Genomic DNA, 24,071 nt, shown 5'->3' on the forward strand with positions numbered 1-24,071 from the left:
ACCAGGCCTCCCTGTCCATCACCAACTCCCGGAATCCACCCAAACTCATGTCTATTGAGTCGGTGATGCCATCCAACCATTTCATCCTCTGTCATCCCCTTCTCCTCCCACCTTCAATCTTTCCCAGCATCAGGGTCTTTTCAGGTGAGTCAGCTCTTCACATCAGGTGGCCAAAGTATTAGAGTTTCAGCTTCAGCATCAGTCCTTCCAATGAATATTCAGGACTGATTTCCTTTAGGATGGACTGGTTGGATCTCCTTGAAGTCCAAGGGACCCTCAAGAGTCTTCACCTCATTTCGAAAGCATCGAATCTTCCATGCTCAGCCTTCTTTATGGTCCAACTCTCACATCTGTATGTGACTATTGGAAAAACCACAGCTTAAGACTGTACAGACCTTAACTCCCTTAGGAACCCTTACATTCCCTTAAGCCAAGGTCTTATATATTCGGCACACAATGGCATGTATTAAAGGTGATGACCCTTTCCCTGTGACTTGCTGTGGACTGCACACTATTCTGATGGAAAGGGAACACCACCCTGACCGTTGACATCACAAAGGGAGGGGACATATGTGAAGGCAAGACCAGGTGCAGGGCACGCCCTTTGCAGGCAGTGAGTGTGATCAGTACAACACTGCCCACCTCTCAAACTGCACAGCGGTGTTAGGGTTTCAGGATTTCGGCCACCCCTGTGGACTTTTACTGCCAGCTGTCTCACGTGTGGGCTTCCCCAGGGGCTTAGCGGTACAGGATCCACCTGCTTTAAGAGATGTGGGTTCCATCTCTGGGTCAGGAAGATCCGCTGGAGGAGGGCATGGCAGTCCACTCCAGGATTCTTGCCTGGAGAACCCCATGGACAGAGGAGCCTGGCGGGGCTACAGTCCATGGGGTCGCAAAGAGTCCGACAAAGACTTAGCAACTACACAGCAACACCAACCCGTGGCGTAGACTTACACCATATCTCTGCGGTCCGTCCTTTCTCGGTCATAACAAGAATACAAGCAACAGTGAGCACACAGCTGCGAATCAAGCCGTCCAAGCTCCACAACGCGGGGTGAGATTGGCCATGGCGGACAGTTAAATAAGAAAGGATCTTTTATGAATATGCTTTTACGGGTATGGAGAAACCCGCAGTGGGCAAAGCTGTGCTGTACAGTTATGCTGTCTCCATACATTTAGAAAGAAGACGCCCTAAACCTTAGAGCATTTTAGAGTCTAAAAGACAGAGCTACGGCCTGTCTGCCTGACGGATTCTAGCTCAGTCTCCCATGGTGCTTGAGGTATTTCTTTTGAGCTAATACCTCCGTGTCATTTTATTACACTTTTACCCAGAGTCCCCTTCTCGGTGACACAGAAAGGGTCTTCCTGGAAAGAAGCCATATTCTTCAAAATGCTCATAGGTATTGAGTTAGTAAAACAACAGAAACATCCTAAGCCATGAATGTAATGGCTTAAAGGGAGAATTTTATTTTGGGCAAAAAAAAAAAAAAGGAAAAACACAACCACCTATTAATATGATGCCGGGGTCTACTGAGATCACAAAGATTCCAAAAAATGCTCCGTTTTACTCATGAGGGGTGAGTAGCAGAAACACATTGGAAGTTAGATTTGTTTTTAATCAGTGAGGGTAGGAAGCTGTGCTGATCTAATTAAATAAAATGTAATCAATACGTGTGATGATACTGGCAAAAGCCTGCTTGCCAGCCAAGACACGTCAGAGAGCTGGATACAAAACTGGTTACATTAATATACAACCCTCATTAGAACATTCTACGGATTCACACTGTGGAGGACTATTCTATTGATTTACACTACTAAGGTGTGGAAAATGTAAGCTAATTTACACGCAACATTTTAAGAAGCAGAAATGAAAGACGGCGGGCTTGTACGAGCTGTATGCCAAAGCCCTGAGTATAATGAATCCCTCTTACTGATCTCATTAGGCGGAATGTTCTGGCCGCCTTTGTTTTTCCTATAGTACGTGTTCATCATTTGACTGACTTGTGTGGCATTATAGAGAAGGTTAGAAGGAAACTCAGAGGTTGCTTCACCTGAACTCATCAGTCACAGAGATTTAAGACATCTGTCGAGTTCACGCAGATAGGGAAACAGCTAGCAGCTAGAACAGGGCCGCAGTCACCTTGTCCAAAAGACGATGCTCCTCCCAAGGTTTAAATGAAATGAAACAAAAGTTGTTCTTATCATTGCCACGGTCGGTGACCCTCGTCACGTTCAATGTGCTCTTAACACAAACCGGCAAAGAAAACTCTACGGCCACGTTCAAGGATCTCCTAAACACCTTGCTGAGAAAAATGCTGAATTCGGGGAACCGCAAGGAAAGGAAGTACGAGAGAAGGGGCAAAAGGGGAAAAAAAAAAAAAAAAGGAAACATGACAAAAATCTTGAGCAACCTGTTGACAGTGCCGTTGACTCACTTTTGTCCAATTTTGTGCGGAAGGAGCCAACAACCTTAGCACCAGAGACATCACTGGAGCACACAGGAACTGAATGGGAAGTTCAGATTTTTCAATCCCTCTGTTTTACCCACACACTCTGGCTTCCCCTGCACTCTGCAGAAAAAAACCCTGAGGCTGAGAAGCCGTGTAAGAGACAGCGCAGGTGTGCACACTCACTTGTGTCCCTGGTTGTCTCCAACTCTGCAACCCTTTGGACTGCAGCCCACCAGGCTCCTCTGCCCGTGGGATTTCCCAGGCAAGAATACTGGGTGGGTTGCCATTTCCCCCTTCAGGAGATCTTCCCACTCCAGGGGGATCAAACACGTCTCCCATGTCTCCCTGCACTGCAGGCAGATGCTTCACCCGCTGAGCCATCAGGAAAGTCCTAAGAGAAAGCGCAGTCACCATGATTTCACGTCGATGTGCAATGCACAGCTTACAAAGTAACACCTCAGGGACTTCCCTGGTGGTGCAGTGGTAGAGAATCTGCCTTCCGATGCAGGGGACGCGCAGGTCTCAGTCCCCGCTTGGGGAATTAAGATCGCACACGCCGAGGAGCATCTGAGGCCGCCCACCGCAACTACTGAGTCCCCACATCCACAACTAGAAAATCCACGCATTCCAACAACAAGAAAAAATCCCGGATGACACACAGAAAAAAATCCCAGATGGTAGAGCTGAGATCGCAATTGTCACAAGCGAGACCCGCCGCCGCCAAGTGAAATACACATTAAAAAATATCTTCTAGAAAGGAAAAAAATTCACCAAGAAGTCTTTGGGTTCCTCCAAAAAACATGCCACGTCTCTCAGGAAATAGGGTAACCCGCTTAGGGAGGAGGGACGCAGAGAGCAAGGGAACCCCCGCCATCCTCGCAGACGCAGCAAGAAGCACAGAAGCTGGAGGAGAAGGAGACAGTGGGCGTTAACAGGATGCACAAAGGAAGAAGACCTCAAGGTTACTGCAGCGAGACTGTCCCCAGCTGTACCCGCCTTGCAAGTCTTCTGTCTCCCAAACCTGCCCTGTACCCAACTGCGCTAGAGACAAGGGGCTGCTCAGATTCAGCTGCTAAAACAGTCAGTGGTGGGAATCCCCTGGCGGTCCAGGGATTAAGAATCCACCTTCCTGTGCAGGGGACTCGGGTTCAATCCCTGGCCGGGAATTAAGATGCCGCCTGCCACGGGGCAACGAAGCGGGCATGCAGCAGCTGCTGACCCCAAGGTTACTGAAGGCACCCCAATGAGAAGCCCGAGACCCTCAGTTAGGGAGTAGCCCTCATTCGCCCCAACTAGAGAAAGCCCACGCACAGCAGTGAGAACCCAGAGCAGCCAAAAATTAAAATAAATACATAAAGAGAGCATAACGGGAGGAAAGAATAAAGGCTTGACTCTTTTTCCTTCATTCATCTCTTTGATCACCAGCCCACAGACCCAGACTCCCATCAGTAACCTCAACCGCACCTGCGGTTCCGATGCTTCTTATATGCTGCTTACCTGTTGTTTGATCCCTGAGTTGGGAAGATCGCCTGTAGGAGGAAATGGCAACCCACTCCAGTATTCTTGCCTGGGGAATCCCATGGGCAGAGGAGCCTGGCGGGCTACAGTCCACGGGGTCACAAAGAGTCAGACACGACTGAGCGACTAACCCTTTCACTTTTACCCACCACGCTCAGCGTTTGTCTGGTGACTTTTCCTTGGAACACAAACAAAAACAAACACACACACAAAAAAAACAAGCACGTGCTGCCTCTGATGGTGTCAGACACACAGGCAGAAACTCAGAAGAAATAAGCTAGGAGTCAGGAAAAGTCACAGCCACTTCTGAAGTTCAGACTGAACACTGTTGTTGCTTAGTCACTAAGTCATGCCTGACTCTTTGTGACTCCATGGACTGTAGCCCGCCAGGCTTCTGTCCGTGCGATTCTCTAGGCAAGAACTCTGGAGCGGCTTGCCGTTCCCTTCTCCAGGGGATCTTCCCCACCCAGCGATCAAACCTGCGCCTCTTGCATTGGCAGGCAGATTCTTAACCACAGAGCCACCTGGGAAGCCCACAGACCGAAGATACAGGGATACGTACCGACGCTCCAATCCATCTCCTCAGCGGCATCCCCGTAGGAGCCGTGTTGACTTTTGCCGGCAAAGTCCTTCGAAGAGAAGAGAGCCGTGTGCATGTGCAGGAAAGACAGGACAAGCAGGAAAGGGGTCTCGGCATTCCTAAAAAAAAAAAGAAAAAGCCAAGGGCAAAATAAGCATGTTGGATGCCGTTGTTGTTGCTGTTTAATTCTGAGAGTGAAAACACTTATTCCCTTGGTTAAAAAAAAAAAAGAAGAAGAAGAGAAATATCCATCTTGCAAAAATATCAAACTGTGAGGATTTCCCCAATTGGTTAAAAAAAAAAAAGAAGGGGAATATCCAACCTGCAGAAATAAAATCAAACTGAGGATTTCCCCCCTTGGTTAAAAAAAGAAGAAAAAGAGAAATATCTAGCTTGCAAAAATAAAATCAAACCGTGAAGATTTCCCCCCTGGGAATAGAGATGTCATCAGTGGAGCCCTGGGAATGTAGGCTGGACAGATTGGTCATTCTGCCCTGCTCACATCCTTGGGTGTGACAGACAGCTTGCTCTTTTGGAGGAAAGAAGATCCCCTGGACAAGCGAAACGGCAACCCGCTCCAGTATTTTTGCCTGGAGAATCCCATGGACAGTGAAGCCTGGCGGGCTACAGTCCATTGGGTTGCAAGAGTCGGACACCACTGAGCGACTAAATCACCCACTCCAGTATTCTGGCCTGGAGAATTCCATGGACTGTAGAGTCCATGGGGCTACAAAGAGTCGGACATGACTGACCAACCTGCACTTTCTCTTAGGAACCTAGGCTCAGCTGTCCTTCCAGAGAGATGGCAGGAAAAGACCCTCACAGTCCCATCTCTCTTCCTCTCTACGACCTTGAAAACTAAAGGAGCACTTGAGCGAGCCGGCAGGAGGGAGATCTCCCCATAACAGCTTCACTCCATTTTTTTTTTTTATTAGCTAAAGCACTTCAGTAAACAACTCTTTTGAAAATTTACTGCTGTCCAGCCTTGCAGGCTGTGTGAAGAGAGAGAACTTTTCGGCTGCTACACGCCTTCTCTCTATTTGTTACAAATACAGAAGGCGGCTCTCTGCACCTTGCCAGCAACCCATGATCATGCCAATCTCAGAATCACAAAGATTTACATCCTGTCCTCCCCTGGGAGTGAGATCCAGGCAGGAAGACAGCTACAGTGTAATTCTTCTCCTGCCTGTCAAGAAGGTCTTGCATAGTACATTCCTCTTCTAAGAAAGAAAGAGTCAATCACGTCCGACTCTTTGCAACCTCATGGACTATAGCCCACCAGGCTCCTCTGTCCATGGGATTCTCCAGGCAAGAATGATGGAGCAGGTTGCCATTTCCTCCTCCAGGGGATCTTCCCAACCCAGGGATCAAACTCATGTCTCCTGCACTGCAGGCAGATTCCTTACCCACTAAGTCATCCAGTTGAAATTTGTTGTGATAGTCACTAAGTCATGTCAGACTCTTTCAACCCCAAGGACTGTAACCCATCAGGCTCCTCTGTCCTTGGGATGCTCCAGGCAAGAATACTGGAGTGGGTTGCCATTCCCTTCTCCAGGGGATATTCCTGACCCGGGGATTGAACCTGGGTCTCCCTCATTGCAGGCAGTTTCTTTACCGTCTGAGCCACCAGGCAGAGCCTCTTCTTCTGAGAATCTGAGTTTTCCCTGAGCGTTCCCATTTGCATCAGCATCGGGAATAACTGGAATGCAAATATAGATGTCTATGGATGGCTTCCGAAGGCCCTTGGAAGCTGGCAATCAGACTAAGGTATAAACCAAGAGATGGTGAAGGACAGGGAAGCCTGGCGTGCTGCGGCCCATGGGGTTGCAAAGAGTCAGACACAACCGAGCGCCTGAACCACAACCATAAACCAGACAGCGGTAACAACATCCAGCCAGCCAAAGTGCAGGTGACCAACACTCTGCACTCGCAGATGGACACGTCCGGGTGTTCATTTCATCCACCGAAGCCTCTCGCAACTACTCTGCCCACATGGCACCAGGCACTCAGAATATAAAGCCAGGATGGACCAAGCCCTGCCATCCAGCCACCCAGAGTTCAGAGGAGACCATTCAGAGTTGCCTGGTCTGAGCTGCTTAAAGTGCTGTGACCGAATGTATCAGAGGATGGATACAGATGAGGAGCGTGAGCGGCGGTCAGAACCCTCTCCTGGAGACAGCGTGCAAAGTTCCTGCCGTACGTCAGTGTGTGTGACTGCTTTCCACAACTGTGTCAGAGTCTAAGCCACTATCCCTCCAGCCACACTGTTCAGACACCGAAGTGGACGACGGTGGAGACATAACCCGAGCTCTTAAAAGCATGACTTCTATGGCACATTGCCCCAGGCTCTTCATTCGAACACACTTCAGAATACACTTTAAATTTTTTAAAATATTTTTTTTTGATGTGGATAACTTTAAAGTCTTTATTGACTTTGCTACAAAATTGCTTCTGTTTTATGTTGTGTTTCTTTTTTTTTTTGGTCACGACGCATGTGGGATCTGACCTCCCTGACCAGGGATCAAACCCCACACCCCTTGGCTTGGAAGGCAAAGTCTTAACCACTGGACCACTGGAAAAGTGTTGAGTTTTTAAAACCAAAAAATTATCTATATAGATTTTTACACTGACTGAAAGATATCACTAATGGGGCTTCCCAGTGGCATAGTGGTAAAGAATCGGCCTGCAATGCAGGAGACCTGGGTTTGATCCCTGGGTCAGGAAGATGCCCTGGAGGAGGGCATGGTAACCCACTCCAGTATTCTTGCCTGGAGAATCCCACGGACACAGGAGCCTGGTGGGCTACAGTCCAGGGGGTCACAGAGTCAGACACAACTGAGCTTTCTGGGAGACCCTAAAAGGACACTTTTATGAAACACAAGACATATCTGGAAATGAGCTTCAGTGAAAATGGTTAGTATGCATTTTACTTCTCATTATATACTTTAAAGATATATATATAATCAATGAAAATGGTTAGTATGTATCTTACTTCTGATTATATATATATATATATATACACACATCTTTAAAGTATATAGCAAGAAGTAAAATATATACTAACCGTTTTCACTGAAGCTCATTTTTGGATATGTATTGTGTTTCATAAAACATATATATAAAGAGATGATATATAGATATTTCTGCTGCTGCTGCTAAGTCGCTTCAGTCGTGTCCGACTTTGTGCGACCCCACAGACGGCAGCCCACAGGCCGCCCCATCCCTGGGATTCTCCAGGCAAGAACACTGGAGTGGGCTGCCATTTCCTTCTCCAATGCATGAAAGTGGAAAGTGAAAGTGAAGTTGCTCAGTCGTGTCCAACTCTTCGCAACGCCATGGACTGCAGCCTACCAGGCTCCTCCATCCATGGGATTTTCCAGGCAAGAGTACTGGAGTGGGGTGCCATCGCCTTCATATATCTGAGATATTTATATGTCGGAGATTTTTGTCTCTCTGACAGATGATTTATGTGTTTCCATATATAGATATCGGAGAAGGCAATGGCAACCCACTCCAGTACTCTTGCCTGGAAAATCCCATGGACGGAGGGGCCTGGTGGGCTGCAGTCCATGGGGTCGCTAGGAGTGGGACACGACTGAGCGACTTCACTTAATTTTTTGACTTTCATGCATTGGAGAAGGAAATGGCAACCCACTCCAGTATTCTTGCCTGGAGAATCCCAGGGACGGGGGAGCCTGATGGACTGCCGTCTATGGGGTGGCACAGAGTCGGACACGACTGAAGCGACTTAGCAGCAGCAGCAGCATATATAGATATCTGTGCTATGCTGTGCTAGGTTGCTTCAGTCCAACTCTTTGCAACCCCATGGACTGTAGCCCACCGGGCTCCTCTGTCCATGGGATTCTCCAGGCAAGAATACTGGAGTGGGTTGCCATGCCCCCCTCCAGGGGATCTTCCCAACCCAGGGATCAAACCTGCAAACTCTTCCGTCTCTTGCACTGGTGGGCAGGTTCTTTACCACTAGCGCCCTCTGGGAAGCCCTAAGGACTGGACTATAGACATGAGCTTATCTAAGAATTCCCAGGCGTGTTCCCCTTTGGAGGAGTGGAACCTGCCCTCATACATTTGGAGCAAGGCTGTTGAACTCCCTAACCTTCTTCCAGATAATCCACACTCAGACCTGGTTGGAAAGTCTGCAGTCAGTGCAGAAGCAGAGAAGGCATCAAGCTTGTTACAGTCTACTCGGGAGGGCCCTCAGAGAGTTAGAGGTGGGCTTTCATCCACTATATACTGTGTGCTTGTGGGGCTTTGGAGATCGCTCTCAACTTCTGAGCCCCAGATTCCTCCACAAGAAGACACCTGAACCCTCATCTCCCAGGGTCCTTCTGTACCATGTAAGAGGTGAGGGTGGGGCAACTCCCCTGGTGGTGCAGTGACTAACACTGCATTTCCAATGCGGCGGGCCTGGGTTTGATCCCTGGCAGAGAACTATATCCTACACGCTGCAACTAAGAGTTTGCATGACTCCACTAAAGATCCAAATGCCCCAATACAGATCGAAGATGCTACATGCCTCAACTAAGACCTGGTTCAGCCAAAAGAAAAAAAGAGGTAATGGGTATGAAATGTGCCCAAGAATATGTGTATATGCATAGTAAGTGATGTGTAACTAACCCGTATCTGTTAAAACCTGAACATGCCCCTAGGTGGGCACCCAACCTGGATCTGTTTTATAAAGTGTGGGACAGAGTCATGACCAGGGAGAAGACTGAAGGACCCTTCTTCAGGGCACAAAAGGAGAGTTAAAGATCTCTAAGAAATCTACAAGTCATTCCTGCCTATCAAAGCAGCGAGGATTGCTTGTTAATTATAGTGTTCTGGGCTTCCCTGGTGGCTCAGTGGTAGAGAATCCACTTGCCAATGCAGGAGACAAAAGAGTTAGGAGGTTTGACTGAGTTTGATCCCTGGGTCAGGAAGAGCCCCCAGAGAAGGAAACGGCTAACCCACTCCAGTACTCCTCAGTACTTCCGCCCTGAATCTACATCCCATGAAGGTGGTGTTGTTCAGTTGCAAAGTCATATCCTATCATTTGCAACCTCAGGTACTGCAGCCCACCACACTCCTCTGCCCATAGGATTCTCCAGGCAAGAATACTGGAGTGGGTTCCCATTTCCTTCTCCAGGGGATCTTCCCCACCCAGGGATTGAACCCATGTCTCCTACATAGGCAGGCAGATTCTTTACCACTGAGCCAACAAAGAAGCCCCATAACGGTGTTAAGAGCTGCCTACATTTGTCAGGATATTCTGGTCAAAGAGATAACACATTTATGTGCCTTCAGACCCTTTAAAAAACTTTTTATAAATGTGGCGGTGTCCCCAGTCATTATGGTTCTCTGGTGCCATATTGAGGCGATTCTGTCAAGATCCTTAAGTACAGCAATTCAGCAACTCAGATATCTTCTCTAACAGAGAGAACTATGTTACCCAAAAAATGGTTTTACCTAGGTGCTTCTTTTTTAATGCAATAATAACTTTTATTGGCAAATATCTTTACTAGACTTATTATGGGCATTGTTTCGTAATGTATTTAAATGGCAAATCACCATGTTGTATACCTGAAATTTAGTGTAAGGTTGTACATCAACTATATTTCAAAATTAACTTTAAAAGTTTTTAATGAGTACAGCTCAGAGAGAAAAAATTAATTAAAAAAACACAGGAGAAAGCAGCTAATCTAGATGCTTTTTAAATCTTCCAGTCTTCAGATAACACATGTGAGAAGCTCCTTACGAAGGGCGCTGTGGCAAATAGGTGGTAGCATTTTCACTAATATTGACCACTAAGTATCGCTCCAACACGGGCAACAGGCATTTACTGGGTTGCCCAAAAGGTTCATTTGGGTTTTTTCCTTAAGACGTCACTTTACAGTCCATGGGATTCTCCCGGCCAGAATACTGGAGTGGGTAGCCTTTCCCTCCTCCAGGGGATCTTCCCAACCCAGGGATTGAACCCAGGTCTCCCGCGTTGCAGGCAGATTCTTTAACCAGCTGAGCCATGAAGGAAGCCCAAGAATACTGGAGTGGGTAGCCTCTCCCTTCTCCAGGGGATCTTCCTGACCCAGGAATCGAACCGGGGTCTCCTGCATTGCAGGTGGATTCTTTACCAACTGAGCTATCAGGGAAGCCTAAGATGTCACAGAAAACTCCAAATGAACTTTTTGGCCAACCTGATGCATTGGAATCATCCCTTTGAAGACAAACCCATTAAAAATAACTCAGCAACCACAACCACCAATTATGGTATTGCTGCTGCTGCTGCTGCTAAGTCGCTTCAGTTGTGTCCGACTCTGTGCAACCCCATAGATGGCAGCCCACCAGGCTCCCCCGTCCCTGGGATTCTCCAGGCTAGAATATCCTAAACATCTAGCTCTGAAAGAAAATTGCAGAAACCTCAGTAAAATCAAGATAAACTGGTTGGACAGACAAGTATTAGAGAAATGCAAATTCAATCTGCAATGAGGTACTAGCTGACGCCAGTCAGAACAGCCAGCATCAGAAAGTCTACAAATAGGGACTTCCCTGGTGGTCTAGTGGTTAAGACTCTGTGCTTCCAATGCAGGAGGTGTGGGTTCAATCCCCGGTCGGGAAAGTTACATCCCACGTGCCATGCAGCATGGCAAAAAAATTAGACAAACAAAAAGTCTACAAATAATAAATGCAGGAGAGGGTGTGGAGAAAGGCAACCCTCCTACACTGTTGGTGGGAATGTGAATTTGTGCAGCCACTATGGAGAACAATATGGAAATTCCTTTAAAAATATTAAAAATAAAACTATCACATGATCCAGAAATCCCACTCCTGGGCATGGTTTTCTGGACAAACCCATCATTAGAAAAGATATATACACCTTAATATTTATAGCAGTGCTATTTAAAAAAGCAAAGATATGGAAATGAGGTAAATGTTCACCAACAGAGGAATTGGTAAAGAATACGAAAGACTAAAATAATGCCATTTCTTTTAGTAGAAAAATGGATGGAGCTAGAGATGATCAAACTTAGTGAAGTTAAGTTAGACAGAGAAAGACAAATACCATATGATATCACTTGTGAAATCTAAAAAAAAACCAGTGCAAGCGAACTTATTTGCAGAACAGAAGTAGCCTGACGGACATAGAAAACAAATGTATGGTTGGTTACCAAAGGGGAAAGTGGAGGGGGAAAGAATTAGGAGTTTGGGATTAACAGATACACACACTACTATATATGAAACAGATAATCAACAAGGACCCACTGCCCACAGCACAGGGAATTATATCCAATTATAATAAACCTAGACAGAGGATGAGATGGGTGGATGGCATCACTGACTCGATGCACGTGAGTCTGAGTGAACTGCGGGAGTTGGTGATGGACAGGGAGGCCTGGCGTGCTGGGATTCATGGGGTTGCAGAGTCGGACACGACTGAGCGACTGCAGTGACTGACTGACTGATAAGGGAAAAGAATCTGGAAAGTATTATCTATCTATATGTTACAGACAAAACTGAATCACTCTGCCATACCCCTGAAACTAACACAACATTGTGAATCAATGCTACTTCAATTTAAAAATAAATAAAAATTTAAAAGTTTAAAAAGATAAACTGTCTGAGGTTGAATACCCTCAGGCTAATCAAATGTTTTTTGATTCCCCTCTCAAGATCAAACGCTGAGGAATCCATTAGAATTCCTTCTAATCGTATGAATATTCACATATCATAGAGTTTCAATCATCTGGGTCAAAATACCACCAGCTGCAACAGACCGACTTGCCCTGGAAGTTGAGTGTCATTCCTGAACCCTGTCATTTTATAAGGAGCAGGGTATCATTCATCTCCTCCCGGCAGGTTTCGGAGAGATTCTGGGGAGTGGAGACGGACATAAGAAGGTTTCTCTGTTTCAGTAATTTTTTGAGCACAAGTCTGCTGTATTTTGGCTGAAATGTGTAGGTCTGACATCCACAGAATACCACTCTACTTCAGAATGGACTTTCTCTTATTTATAAAACAGTGTAAGGTTAACCCAGGAGGTTAACCTCAATAGTGTAAGGTTATACTTAAACTACTACTACTTAAAACTGTACGGTTATACTTAGTGTAAGGTTACGCTTATTAAGTGTAACTAAATAGTGTGAGGTTAACTCCTTCCCAGGAGGTAATAAGAGCTTCGTCTGCCATGCAGACTGGCACTCCTTGCTGAGTCACGATGTCAACTGAGTGTCACGACCAGATCATTTTTTGAGAAAATGAAAACGGAATCAGGTAGAAAGCATCAGAAGCAATCCCTCTGAGAAGTAATTCCTTTCGGGAAAGGTTTGTTTCAGCTAAACATCTGTGTGTGACCTCTTACCGGATGATGGTGTAAAGCGCACGTCTTCCAAAGTTCAAAAGCTTTTGCTGCTTTCTAGAAAAACGTAGCAAGAGGGTCACAAAGAGTTCGACGTGTGTGTTAGTTACTCAGTCATGTCCAACTCTTTGAGACTCTGTGGACTGTAGCCTGCCAGGCTCCTCTGTCCATGGGCTTCTTCAGGCAGGAATACTGGAGTGGGTGGCCATGCCCTCCTCCAGGGGAATCTTCCCCCAAAGAGTTGGACACTACTGAGCAACTAACACTTCCACTTTCTTTTTCAAGCAGCCTAACAAGAGGAGAAACCCGCAGAGGGCCTTCCCTGGAGGTCCAGTGGTTAATAACTTGCCTGAAGTTACTTAGCACACACAGACAGGAGCATTGGGAACACATCCCAGGTGGCTCAACGGTAAAGAATCCACCCACCAATGCAGGAGACCCAGGTTAGACCCCTGGGTCGGGAAGATCTCCTGGAGACGGGAATGGCGATCCACTCCAGTATTCTTGTCTGGAGAATCCCATGGAGAGAGGAGCCTGGTGGGCTACAGTCTGTGGTGTTGCAGAGTCGAACACAACTGAGCACACACACACACTCATTTGCACAGGATGGGGGGCACCTGGCAAAGTAACTCTGGGAGGAGGGAGCCCACAGCATTGCAATTCCCAAGCCCCGCTTAGATCAGTTCAATTCAGTTGCGTCCGACTCTTTGCGACCCCATGGACTGCAGCATGCCAGGCCTCCCTGTCCACCACCAACTCCCCGGAATTTACTCAAACTCATGTCCATGGAGTCGATGATGCCATCTGAGCATCTCATCTTCTGTCATGCCCTTCTCCTCCCGCCTTCTATCTTGCCCAGCATCAGCGTCTCTTCCTCTTGCTTCCAACACACAGCTCTGCAAAGCACGCCATCTCATTTCCACGTGCATCCTTTGGAGACATGCCCCCAAGCACAGGAGTTTGGAAACGTGGCTTGCCGAGCACCCCGGTCCCCACTCCCCCCACCTCTGCCCAGATCCCCGAGATGGCACCGTCCGCGCATCCCAGGCACCGTCGGGCCGGGAGAGGTGACCCACCGACGTAAGAAGTGGGCGGCGTCCGCCGTGAGCCTCTGCGTGAGGTTGTCGTAGGACATGGGCTGCTGCGTGATGTCACGGTTCCGCATCAGGAAGCAGTTGAGCGGCCGAAAGTAGTGCAGAAAGCCGAGCAGGAGGCCGAGTAATAGGGTGGCCAGAAGGAAGAGGAAAAGGAAAGCGCAGGGGGGCGCCCGGAAGAGCCCCAGCCACTTGAGAACGACCAGGGTCAGCAGGGCCAGGGCGATGAGCTGCATGGGCAGCAACACCAGCAGCCGGAAGGCCGCGGTGAACACACTGCCCTCGCCCAGCTTGCAGTCCCGCATGTTGGTCAGGGGCAGCCCGTGGAAGTAGTCGAAGCCGTGGCTGGTCGGGTGGTGACAGAAGTCGCCGGGGTCGTGGCAGCTGATGCCCAGGTGCCACTTGCCTAAGGGGGCAGACCACAGGGGCAGTGAGTTTAGAGCCAGTGGAAACCGCCCCCCACCCCGCCCCGCCCCGGCCCTGGTGCCCAGCTCAGCTTTGGATGCCTGTGAGCTGACACCCCGTAGGGCCTGTCTGCTCGATCATCCAGATACATCTATTCGATCCCGTTCACCTCCTTTTCCCTAAACGATCTAGGGTAGGAACTACTCATGCCACCAGGAAACAATAGGCGATTTGAGGACTGGAAAAAAAAAAAAAGCCCCAAGACCAGCACTTTGCATCCTTCATGTTGCTGAGTCGTTAAGCCGTGTCCGACTCTTTGCGACCCCGTGGACCGTAGCCCACCAGGCTCCTCTGTCCATGGGATTCTCCAGGCAAGGATACTGGAGCGGGATGTCATTTCCTTCTCCAGGGGATCTTCCCAACCCAGGGACGGAACCTGCGTGTCTTAAATCTCCTGCACTGGCAGGCGGATTATTTTACCACTGATTATTTTATCCTACACTTTATAGGCAGGAGAAAAAAACTACAGAAGAAAACAGCAGTGTTTTTCTGGGACAGGTGTTTTTTTTTTTTTTTTAATATTCTCTTTTCTTTTTTTTTGACATGCTGTTTACTCCCTAAGTCATGTCCAGCTCTTTGCAACCCCAGGGACTGTAGCCCACCAGGCTCCTCTATCCATGGGATTCTCCAGGCAAGAATACCAGAGTGGGTTGCCGTGCCTTCTTCCAGGGGATCTTCCTGACCCAGGGATCAAACCCACATCTCTTATGTCTCCTGCTCTGGCAGGTGGGTTCTTCTCAGTGAGAAGCCTGTTTTGGACACGGACCACTTTCAAAGTCTTTACTGATTACAATACTGCTTCGGTTTTAGTATTTTGGCCATGAGGTCTATAGGATCTTGGCTCCCCAACCAGGGTTTGAAGCCACACCCTCTGCATTGGAAGGAGAAATTTTAACCACGGGACAACCAGGGACATCCCACAGGTGCTTTTTTTAAAGACATTTCCTTAAAAGGAAAGTCTTAGAACCAACTTGATTTTCTCCCTTGAAAGTTAACAGTGGAAATGAATCCTTACATAAAAATGACCCCCGAGGCATGAGGAAATCGCACTCATACGTCAATAATTATTTTAAACACCTCTAAGATGGGACGGTCATGTTGGAGAGGTCTGACAGAATGTGGTCCACTGAAGAAGAGAATGGCAAACCACGTCAGTATTCTTGCCTTGAGAACCCCATGAACAGTATGAAAAGGCAAAATGATAGGATACTGAAAGGGGAACTCCCCGGGTCGGTAGGTGCCCAATATGCTACTGGAGATCAGTGGAGAAATAACTCCAGAAAGAATGAACAGATGGAGCCAAAGCAAAAAGAATACCCAGCTGTGGATGTGACTGGTGATAGAAGCAAGGTCCGATGCTGTAAAGAGCAGTATTGCATAGGAACCTGGAATGTCAGGTCCATGAATCAAGGCAAATTGGAAGTGGTCAAACAGGAGATGGCAAGAGTGAATGTCGACATTCTAGGAATCAGCGAACTGAAATGGACTGGAATGGGTGAATTTAACTCAGATGACCATTATATCTACTACTGCGGGCAGGAATCCCTTAGAAGAAACGGAGTAGCCATCATGGTCAACAAAAGAGTCTGAAATGCAGTACTTGGATGCAATCTCGAAAACGACAGAATGATCTCTGTTTATTTCCAAGGCAAACCATTCAATATCACGGTAATCCAAGCCTATGCCCCAACCGGTAATGCTGAAGAAGCTGAAGTTGAACGGTTCTATGAAGACCTACAAGACCTTTTAGAACTAACACCCAAAAAAGATGTTCTTTTCATTATAGGGGACTGGAATGCAAAAGTAGGAAGTCAAGAAACACCTGGAGTAACAGGCAAATTTGGCCTTGGAATACGAAATGAAGCAGCGTAAAGGCTAATAGAGTTTTGCCAAGAGAACACACTGGTCATAAGAAACACTCCTTTCCAATAACACAAGAGAAGACTCTACACATGGACATCACCAGATGGTCAACACTGAAATCAGATTGATTATATTCTTTGCAGCCAAAGATGGAGAAGCTCTATATAGTCAGCAAAAATAAGACCAGGAGCTGACCATGGTTCAGATCATGAACCCCTTATTGCCAAATTCAGACTTAAATTGAAGAAAGTAGGGAAAACCACTAGACCATTCAGGTATGACCTAAATCAAATCCCTTATGATTATACAGTGGAAGTAAGAAATAGATTTACGGGACTAGATCTGATAGACAGAGTGCCTGATGAACCATGGATGGAGGTTCGTGACATTGTACAGGAGACAGGGATCAAGACCATCCCCATGGAAAAGAAATGCCAAAAAAGCAAAACGGCTGTCTGCGGAGGCCTTCCAAATAGCTGTGAAAAGAAAAGAAATGAAAAGCAAAGGAGAAAAGGAAAGATATAAACATCTGAATGCAGAGTTCCAAAGAATAGCACGGAGAGATAAGAAAGCCTTCCTCAACGATCAATGCAAAGAAATAAGAGGAAAACAACAGAATGGGAAAGACTAGAGATCTCTTCAAGAAAATTAGAGATACCAAGGGAACATTTCATGCAAAGATGGCCTCGATAAAGGACAGAAATGGTATGGACCTAACAGAAGCAGAAGATATTAAGAAGAGATGGCAAAAATACACAGAAGAACTGTACAAAAAAGATCTTCACGACCAAGATAATCATGATGGTGTCATCAGTCACCTAAAGCCAGACATCCTGGAATGTGAAGTCAAGTGGGCCTTAGGAAGCATCACTACGAACAAAGCTAGTGGAGGTGATGGAATTCCAGTTGAGCTATTTCAAATCCTGAAAGATGATGCTGTGAAAGCACTGCACTCAATATGCCAGCAAATTTGGAGAACTCAGCAGTGGCCACAGGACTGGAAAAGGTCAGTTTTCATTCCAATCCCAAAGAAAGACAATGCCAAAGAATGCTCAAACTACCACACAATTGCACTCATCTCACACACCAGTAAAGTAATGCTCAAAATTCTCCAAGCCAGGCTTCAGCAATATGTGAACCGTGAACTTCCAGATGTTCAAGCTGGTTTTAGAAAAGGCAGAAGAACCAGAGATCAAACTGCCAGCATCTGCTGGATCATGGAAAAGGGAAGAAAGTTCCAGAAAAACATCTATTTCTGCTTTATTGATGATGCCAAAGCCTTTGACTGTGTGGATCACAATAAACTGTGGAAAATTCTGAAAGAGATGGGAATCCCAGACCACCTGACCTGCCTCTTGAGAAACCTATATGCAGGTCAGGAAGCAACAGTTAGAACTGGACATGGAACATCAGACTGGTTCCAAATAGGAAAAGGAGTCTGTCAAGGCTGTATATTGTCACCCTGCTTGTTTAACTTATATGCAGAGCACATCATGAGAAACGCTGGGCTGGAAGCAGCACAAGCTGGAATCAAGATTGCCGGGAAAAATATCAATAACCTCAGATATGCAGATGACACCACCCTTATGGCAGAAAGTGCAGAGGAACTAAAAAGTCTCTTGATGAAAATGAAAGAAGAGAATGAAAAAGTTGGCTTAAAGCTCAACATTCAGAAAACGAAGATCATGGCTTCTGGTCCCATCACTTCATGGGAAATAGATGGGGAAGTGGTGGAAACAGTGTCAGACTTTATTTTTGGGGGCTCCAAAATCACTGCAGATGGTGACTACAGCCATGAAATTAAAAGACGTTTACTCCTTGGAAGGAAAGTTATGACCAGCCTAGACAGCATATTGAAAAGCAAAGACATTACTTTGCCAACAAAGGCCTGTCTAGTCAAGGCTATGGTTTTTCCAGCAGTCATGTATGGATGTGAGAGTTGGACTATGAAGAAAGCTGAGTGCCGAAGAATTGATGCTTTTGAACTGTGGTGTTGGAGGAGACTCTTGAGAGTCCCTTGGACTGCAAGGAGATCCAACCAGTCCATCCTAAAGGAGATCAATCCCAGGTATTCATTGGAAGGACTGATGCTGAAGCTGAAACTCTAGTACTTTGGCCTCCGGATGTGAAGAGCTGACTCATTGGAAAAGACCCTAATGCTGGGAAGGATTGGGGGCAGGAGAAGAAGGGGATGACAGAGGATGAGATGGTTGGATGGCATCACCGACTCAATGGACATGAGTTTGAGTGAACTCCAGGAGTTGGTGATGGACAGGGAGGCCTGGTGTCCTGTGATTCATGGGGTTGCAAAGAGTCGGACACAACTGAGTGATTGAACTGAACTGAACTGAAACATTTCTTATAAAATGTGAAGTGCATTAGTGAATTAGTGAGCGCCTCACACAAGAGAAAAAGTGATGGTGGTTTTATGACCAGATGTGGGAAGGAAGAGAAGGGTTGTTTTGCTCCCATGAGATTTTCCATGATTCTTCTGATGACCTACATAGACCCAAGCTCATCAAGGGAAAGGGGAGAAGGGTTCATTTCCTATCAAGGGAATAAAATCAATGGGCATGTCAAATGAGAAACATTCAGATGCAATTTTATTACTGCCATGTAAGATGAAAATCTTTATCAATAGTATGGTGTGTGTGTGTGCGTGTGTGTGTGGTGGTGTTTGCTGTGTGTGTGCACAACTATGCATTTTTCTGTTATCTACCATATATTTCAACTTTCTGCCTCTGTGTCTCATCCATCCAACATCCACTCATTCAGCATCCTCCATTCATTCACGTATCCAATCACTCACCCACTGACCCACTCACCCCTTCATCCAGCCAGTCAGCATCCACTATTCATCCACCCACCCATCTATGGATTCATTGTTCATCCATCCATCTGATATCCATCATCCACCTACCATCCATCCATCATCCATCCACCCACCATCCATCCATCCAGCATCCACCACCCATCTACCATCCACCCACCATCCATTATCCACTATCCATCTACCATCCATCCATCATCCATCCATTATCCATCTGCCTTCTATCATCCATCATCCATCCACCCACCATCCATCCATCCGTCTATCCAATATCCACCATCCATCCATAATCCATCTACCATCCATCCATCCGTCCATCAATCTATCCAGTATCCACCATCTGTCTACCATCCATCCATCATCCATCTACCTTCTCCCATCCAGCATCCATTCATCCACCATCCATCCATCAGCAACTACCATTCATCCAGTAGCCATCATCCATGTACCATCCATCCACCATCCACCCACCCACCATCCACCCATCCAGTATCCACCATCCATCTACCATCTACCATCCACCCATCATCCATCCATCATCTATCATCCATCCACCTACCATCCATCCAGTATCCACCATCCATCTACCATCCACCCACCATCCATTATCCATCCATCCATCCACTATCCATTCATCAGCATCCACCATTCATCCATTTATCTAGTATCCATCATCCACCTAGAATCCATCCATTATGTATCCATCCACCATCCACCCAGCATCCATCCATCTCTCCAGTATCCACCATCTACCTACCATCCATCCACCATTCACCCATCCATCCAGTAGCCACCATCCACCCACCATCCATCCATCCAGTACCACCCATCCAGTATTCGCCAGTCACCTCCCATCCATCCATCGTCCATCCACCTCTCCATCCATCCAGTATCCACCATCCACCTGCCATCCATCTATCCACCATCCATCTACCATCTACCCAGCATCCATCCATCCATCCAGCATGCACAGTTCATCCATCAGCCATTCACCCATCATCCATCTCATCTACTGAGCTACCTCTCCCTGTCTCTATCACCTGACTCAACTATCTTTCCATCTATCCATTTGTCCGTCTGTCAGTCCATCTGTGTGTCTATCATTATCTACCTATCACCCATCCATCCATCCATCGACACACATACACACAGATACATAAATAAGGAGACCACCCACACATTCAAACACTGCATACAGATGCCTGCTGTTTTGATTTAGAGTTGGAATTGTTTCTTCCCTTTCTACAGCTGTGCAAGTTCTATCAGCCATGTCACCCTAAAGATGGCTGCGGTCACGCCCTCCCCACTCTCCCAACCACCCCGCCCAGATCCTCAGTCCCATACCTATCAGAGCTGTGGAATAGCCTTGATCCTTCAGAAGCTTGGCGAACGTAATCTCACTGGGGGGCAGTCCTCCAGAAGAGGCCGAGAAGAGGAAAACTCCCACTTGGGACTGAGATGCCATTCCTGAGCAATGTGAAATCCACCATGAAGACGGGGAGGACCATTATGGCTGGGAGGAGGACGAGGAGCGTGGTGCTGGAGCCAGCGGTGAGGGGGGAGGGCATTACCTGAGCGGACAGGGTACCGGCCGGTCATGAAGGCCGCCCTGCTGGGCGTGCAGAGGGGTGATGCTGCCAGGTGCTGCGTGAGCTTCACACCCCCTCTGGCCAGGCGGTCGATATTGGGAGTCCTGGAACAGAGACTCGTGGGTCATTCATCATGATCTTAAGAAAGCTTCTTTGTGGGCTTTGTACAGTGAGTCGCTTCTCAGTAACCCAGGGAAATAGAGCCATGTGTCTTGGTGGGAAGGGGACGACAGAGGATGAGATGGTTGGATGGCATCACCGACTGGATGGACATCAGTTTGAGCCAATTCTGGGATACGGTGATGGACAGGGAAGCCTGGCATGCTGCTGTTCGTGGGGTCACAGAGAGTCGGACATGGCTGAGTGACTGAACCACAAGACGTGGGGGGAAGGAGTGAAGGAAAGGGAGCGGACACAGCACCATGGCTCTGAGTAAGGACAAAACCACACTGAGGGCTCCACGATCGAGGTCAGCCCTCTCTGGGGGACCTCACTTGCCCAGGGCTCTGAGCTTCTGGTTTAGGAGGGAGAAGACGAGTCCTGAGAATGGGCTGCTGGGACCACGGGGATGGAGATGTTTCAAGGTCTCTCTCCTTCTCACCTGTCCCTGCCAGTCGCCTCCGTATGCCCCCAAACGGGAAAGCTCTGGGGGCAGCCTGACTCTCCTCTTCCCAACCACAGCCAAAGAGAGGCTCTGAAGGAGTTGTCATCAGGCTCTGCCTGGTGGCTCAGACGGGAAAGAATCTGCCTGCAAGGCGGGAGACCTGGGTTCGATCCCTGGGTCGGGAAGATCCCCTGGAGAAAAAGGACATGGCAACCCACTCCAGTCTTCTTGGCTGGAGAATCCCATGGACAGAGGATCCTGGCGGGCTACAGTCCAGGGGGTCACAAACAGCTGGACACGACCGAGCGACTGACACTTTCACTTTTCCAGGGACAAGGGGGTGACGGGACCCCCAGGAGCAAGGAAGCAAGGGCTCCAGGTGCATCTACCAGGGAACTACCCGGGGTTCACAGAGTCCAGGGCAAAGCTGGAAACAGGTCAGGCCGTGAGTCACTCACACCCTCTGTGGACTCCAGGGTTTTCCCACTGAAGCGATGCTCACGGAGGGGTTCACTGCGAGGATGGCGCTCTGTGCAGGACAAGCCATTCTGTGGCCTTTTCTCCAGGAAGGTCGTGGCCCCGTCACCTCGGAAAATCACGCCAGACGTCCCCGGCATGGGGAGGGGGAGTTCTCACAGGTCTGGGGCCACTCTGAGTGGTTATCTCCTATCCTTTTAAAGAAGCCCTGGTCCCTGCCACTCTGCCCATCTTTTAGACTTCGGTCCTGACCATACATGGGACCCCCTGCGGCCTTCCCGTCCTGTGGGAGGAGCCTGCTCCACCTCTGGATGTCTTTCTATCCCCCATCTCAGCAGCTTCCATCACAGCATAAAAGCACGATGTGATTAACTGCACTCCCTTCCTGGCCTGTGAGATGGGACATGTTATCTGGTTCACAGCGGCCCCACCGTCCGTGGTTCAGTGCCCAGAGGCCAATCAGGTAACAGTGAAAGTGAAAGTCGCTCAAGTCGTATCCAACTCTGTGACCTCCATAGACTGTACAGTCCATGCGATTGTCCAGGCCAGAATCCTGGAGTGGGCAGCCATTCCCTTCTCCAGGGGATCTTCCCAACCCAGGGATGGAACCCAGGTCTCCCGCATTGCAGGCGGATTCTTTACCAGCTGAGCACCCAGGGAAATCCAGCAATACTGGAGTGGATAGCCTATCCCTTCTCCATCGGATCTTCCCGACCCAGGAGTCGAACCGGGGTCTCCTGCATTGCAGGCAGATTCTTTCCCAGCTGAGTTATCAGGGCAGCCCATGGAATAGCGCATACCTCAGTGGGCAAGATGGTTGTACTGCCCTGTGGTCTCAAACTCCTCTCCCGTTTATTACCTTACTTTATCCATTTAATTGTCAACATTTCCACTTGGCTTTGGCCTTATGTTACAAGATGCTGAGAATACTGAAATTGTATGTGTGATTAGTGCCTACATTGGCTACTGAGAAATCTATTTGGGGGTGTGATATTATAAAATGAAGCATGTCGTTCAGAAAGAGCTGGGTTGGGGAGAGGGATAAATTAGGAATTTGGGATTAGCAGACATACACTCTAAAACAGATAAATAACAAGGAGGTCCTGTATAGTATCGGGAACTATATTCAATATCTTGTAACAAACAATAATGGAAAAGAATTAGAAAACAGAATATACACATATATACAGAAGATATGTATGTGTGTGTCTATATGAGCTTCTCAGGTGGTGCTAGTGGTAAAGAACCTGCCTGCAATACAGGACACGTTAAGAGATAAGGGTTCAGTTCCTGGGTCAAGAAGATCCCCTGGAGGAGGAAATGGCAACCCACTCCAGTAATCTTGCCTGGGAAATCCCATGGACAGAGGAGCCTGGCGGGTTACAGTCCATGGGGTCGTAAAGACTCTGACATGGTTGAAGCCAGTTAGCACACAGCACACGAATGTGTGTATATATACATGCTAAAACAATATTGTAGATCAACTGTACTTCAATGAAAAGAAAAAGAATTGGATGCTAATATGGGGATCAAGATAGATTTAGGGTATTACTATGAATTTATTATTATAAATTCTTACTGTATAGCCCTTTTCTTCCTTTTGATAATTAGCAGACAGTGAACTTTAAAGACTTGATTGCAATTTTTTAAATTAAGACTCCTTAGTGGAATCAGTGCCTATTACATTAATAAATTTTAGGAATATCACGTCTGGTAGCATATCTAATATGAACTGTTGTTGTTCAGTCGTTAAGCTGTGTCCGACTCTTCCGGACGGTAAGAGAATTCCCTACAAGGGTGAAGAAGATGAAGCTCCTGCTTTTCGTGACCTCAGAACACCGTGGTTCACGTGGCTCGAGGGCAGTCTTGGTTTTCAGTGTCTACACAGAGCCACACGTGGCGTGCAGCTGGAGGGGAGCATGGGCTTTGCACGTCTCCCGGTGGCCTGTGTTCCATGAACGCCCGCAGCCTGTCACAGGGCGGCCAGCCTGTGGAGGGGTCCCTGTGTTGACCCATCACCGCACCTGAGTGTCTTGTTGCCATAGCAACCGGGGTCCCCGATGCCAAGGTCGTCAGCCATCAGCAGGACGAAGTTGGGCTTTGATGCCGCCCAGCTCTGGGTCTCGCAGAGGAACAGCAACAGAAGCAGAAGGGTCATCATGTCCCTGCAAAGAGCGAGGGCAAGAGAGTCGTGAAGGATGCTGGCGGGAGGGACCGTTCTCCTTGTCTGGGATCCTCCCTTCTCCCCCTCCCC

At 47.7% G+C, this 24,071-nt stretch overlaps 1 protein-coding gene across 3 annotated transcripts in view; it reads right to left on the bottom strand.

The window, feature by feature from the left end:
* The window catches only part of STS (steroid sulfatase), a 166,840-nt gene that overhangs the window by 67,073 nt on the left and 75,696 nt on the right, over positions 1 to 24,071 (bottom strand). For all 3 annotated transcript variants that reach the window (XM_059883326.1, XM_059883327.1, NM_001075394.2), the window contains 5 exon segments: positions 23,842 to 23,982; positions 20,719 to 20,840; positions 20,492 to 20,614; positions 13,972 to 14,395; positions 4,531 to 4,667 (listed from right to left, as the gene is read on the bottom strand). In XM_059883326.1, coding sequence (XP_059739309.1) covers positions 4,531 to 4,667; positions 13,972 to 14,395; positions 20,492 to 20,614; positions 20,719 to 20,840; positions 23,842 to 23,982 — 947 coding nt within the window.

The sequence above is a fragment of the Bos taurus genome, chromosome X (genome assembly GCF_002263795.3).
Source record: "Bos taurus isolate L1 Dominette 01449 registration number 42190680 breed Hereford chromosome X, ARS-UCD2.0, whole genome shotgun sequence".
Lineage (NCBI taxonomy): Eukaryota > Metazoa > Chordata > Mammalia > Artiodactyla > Bovidae > Bos > Bos taurus.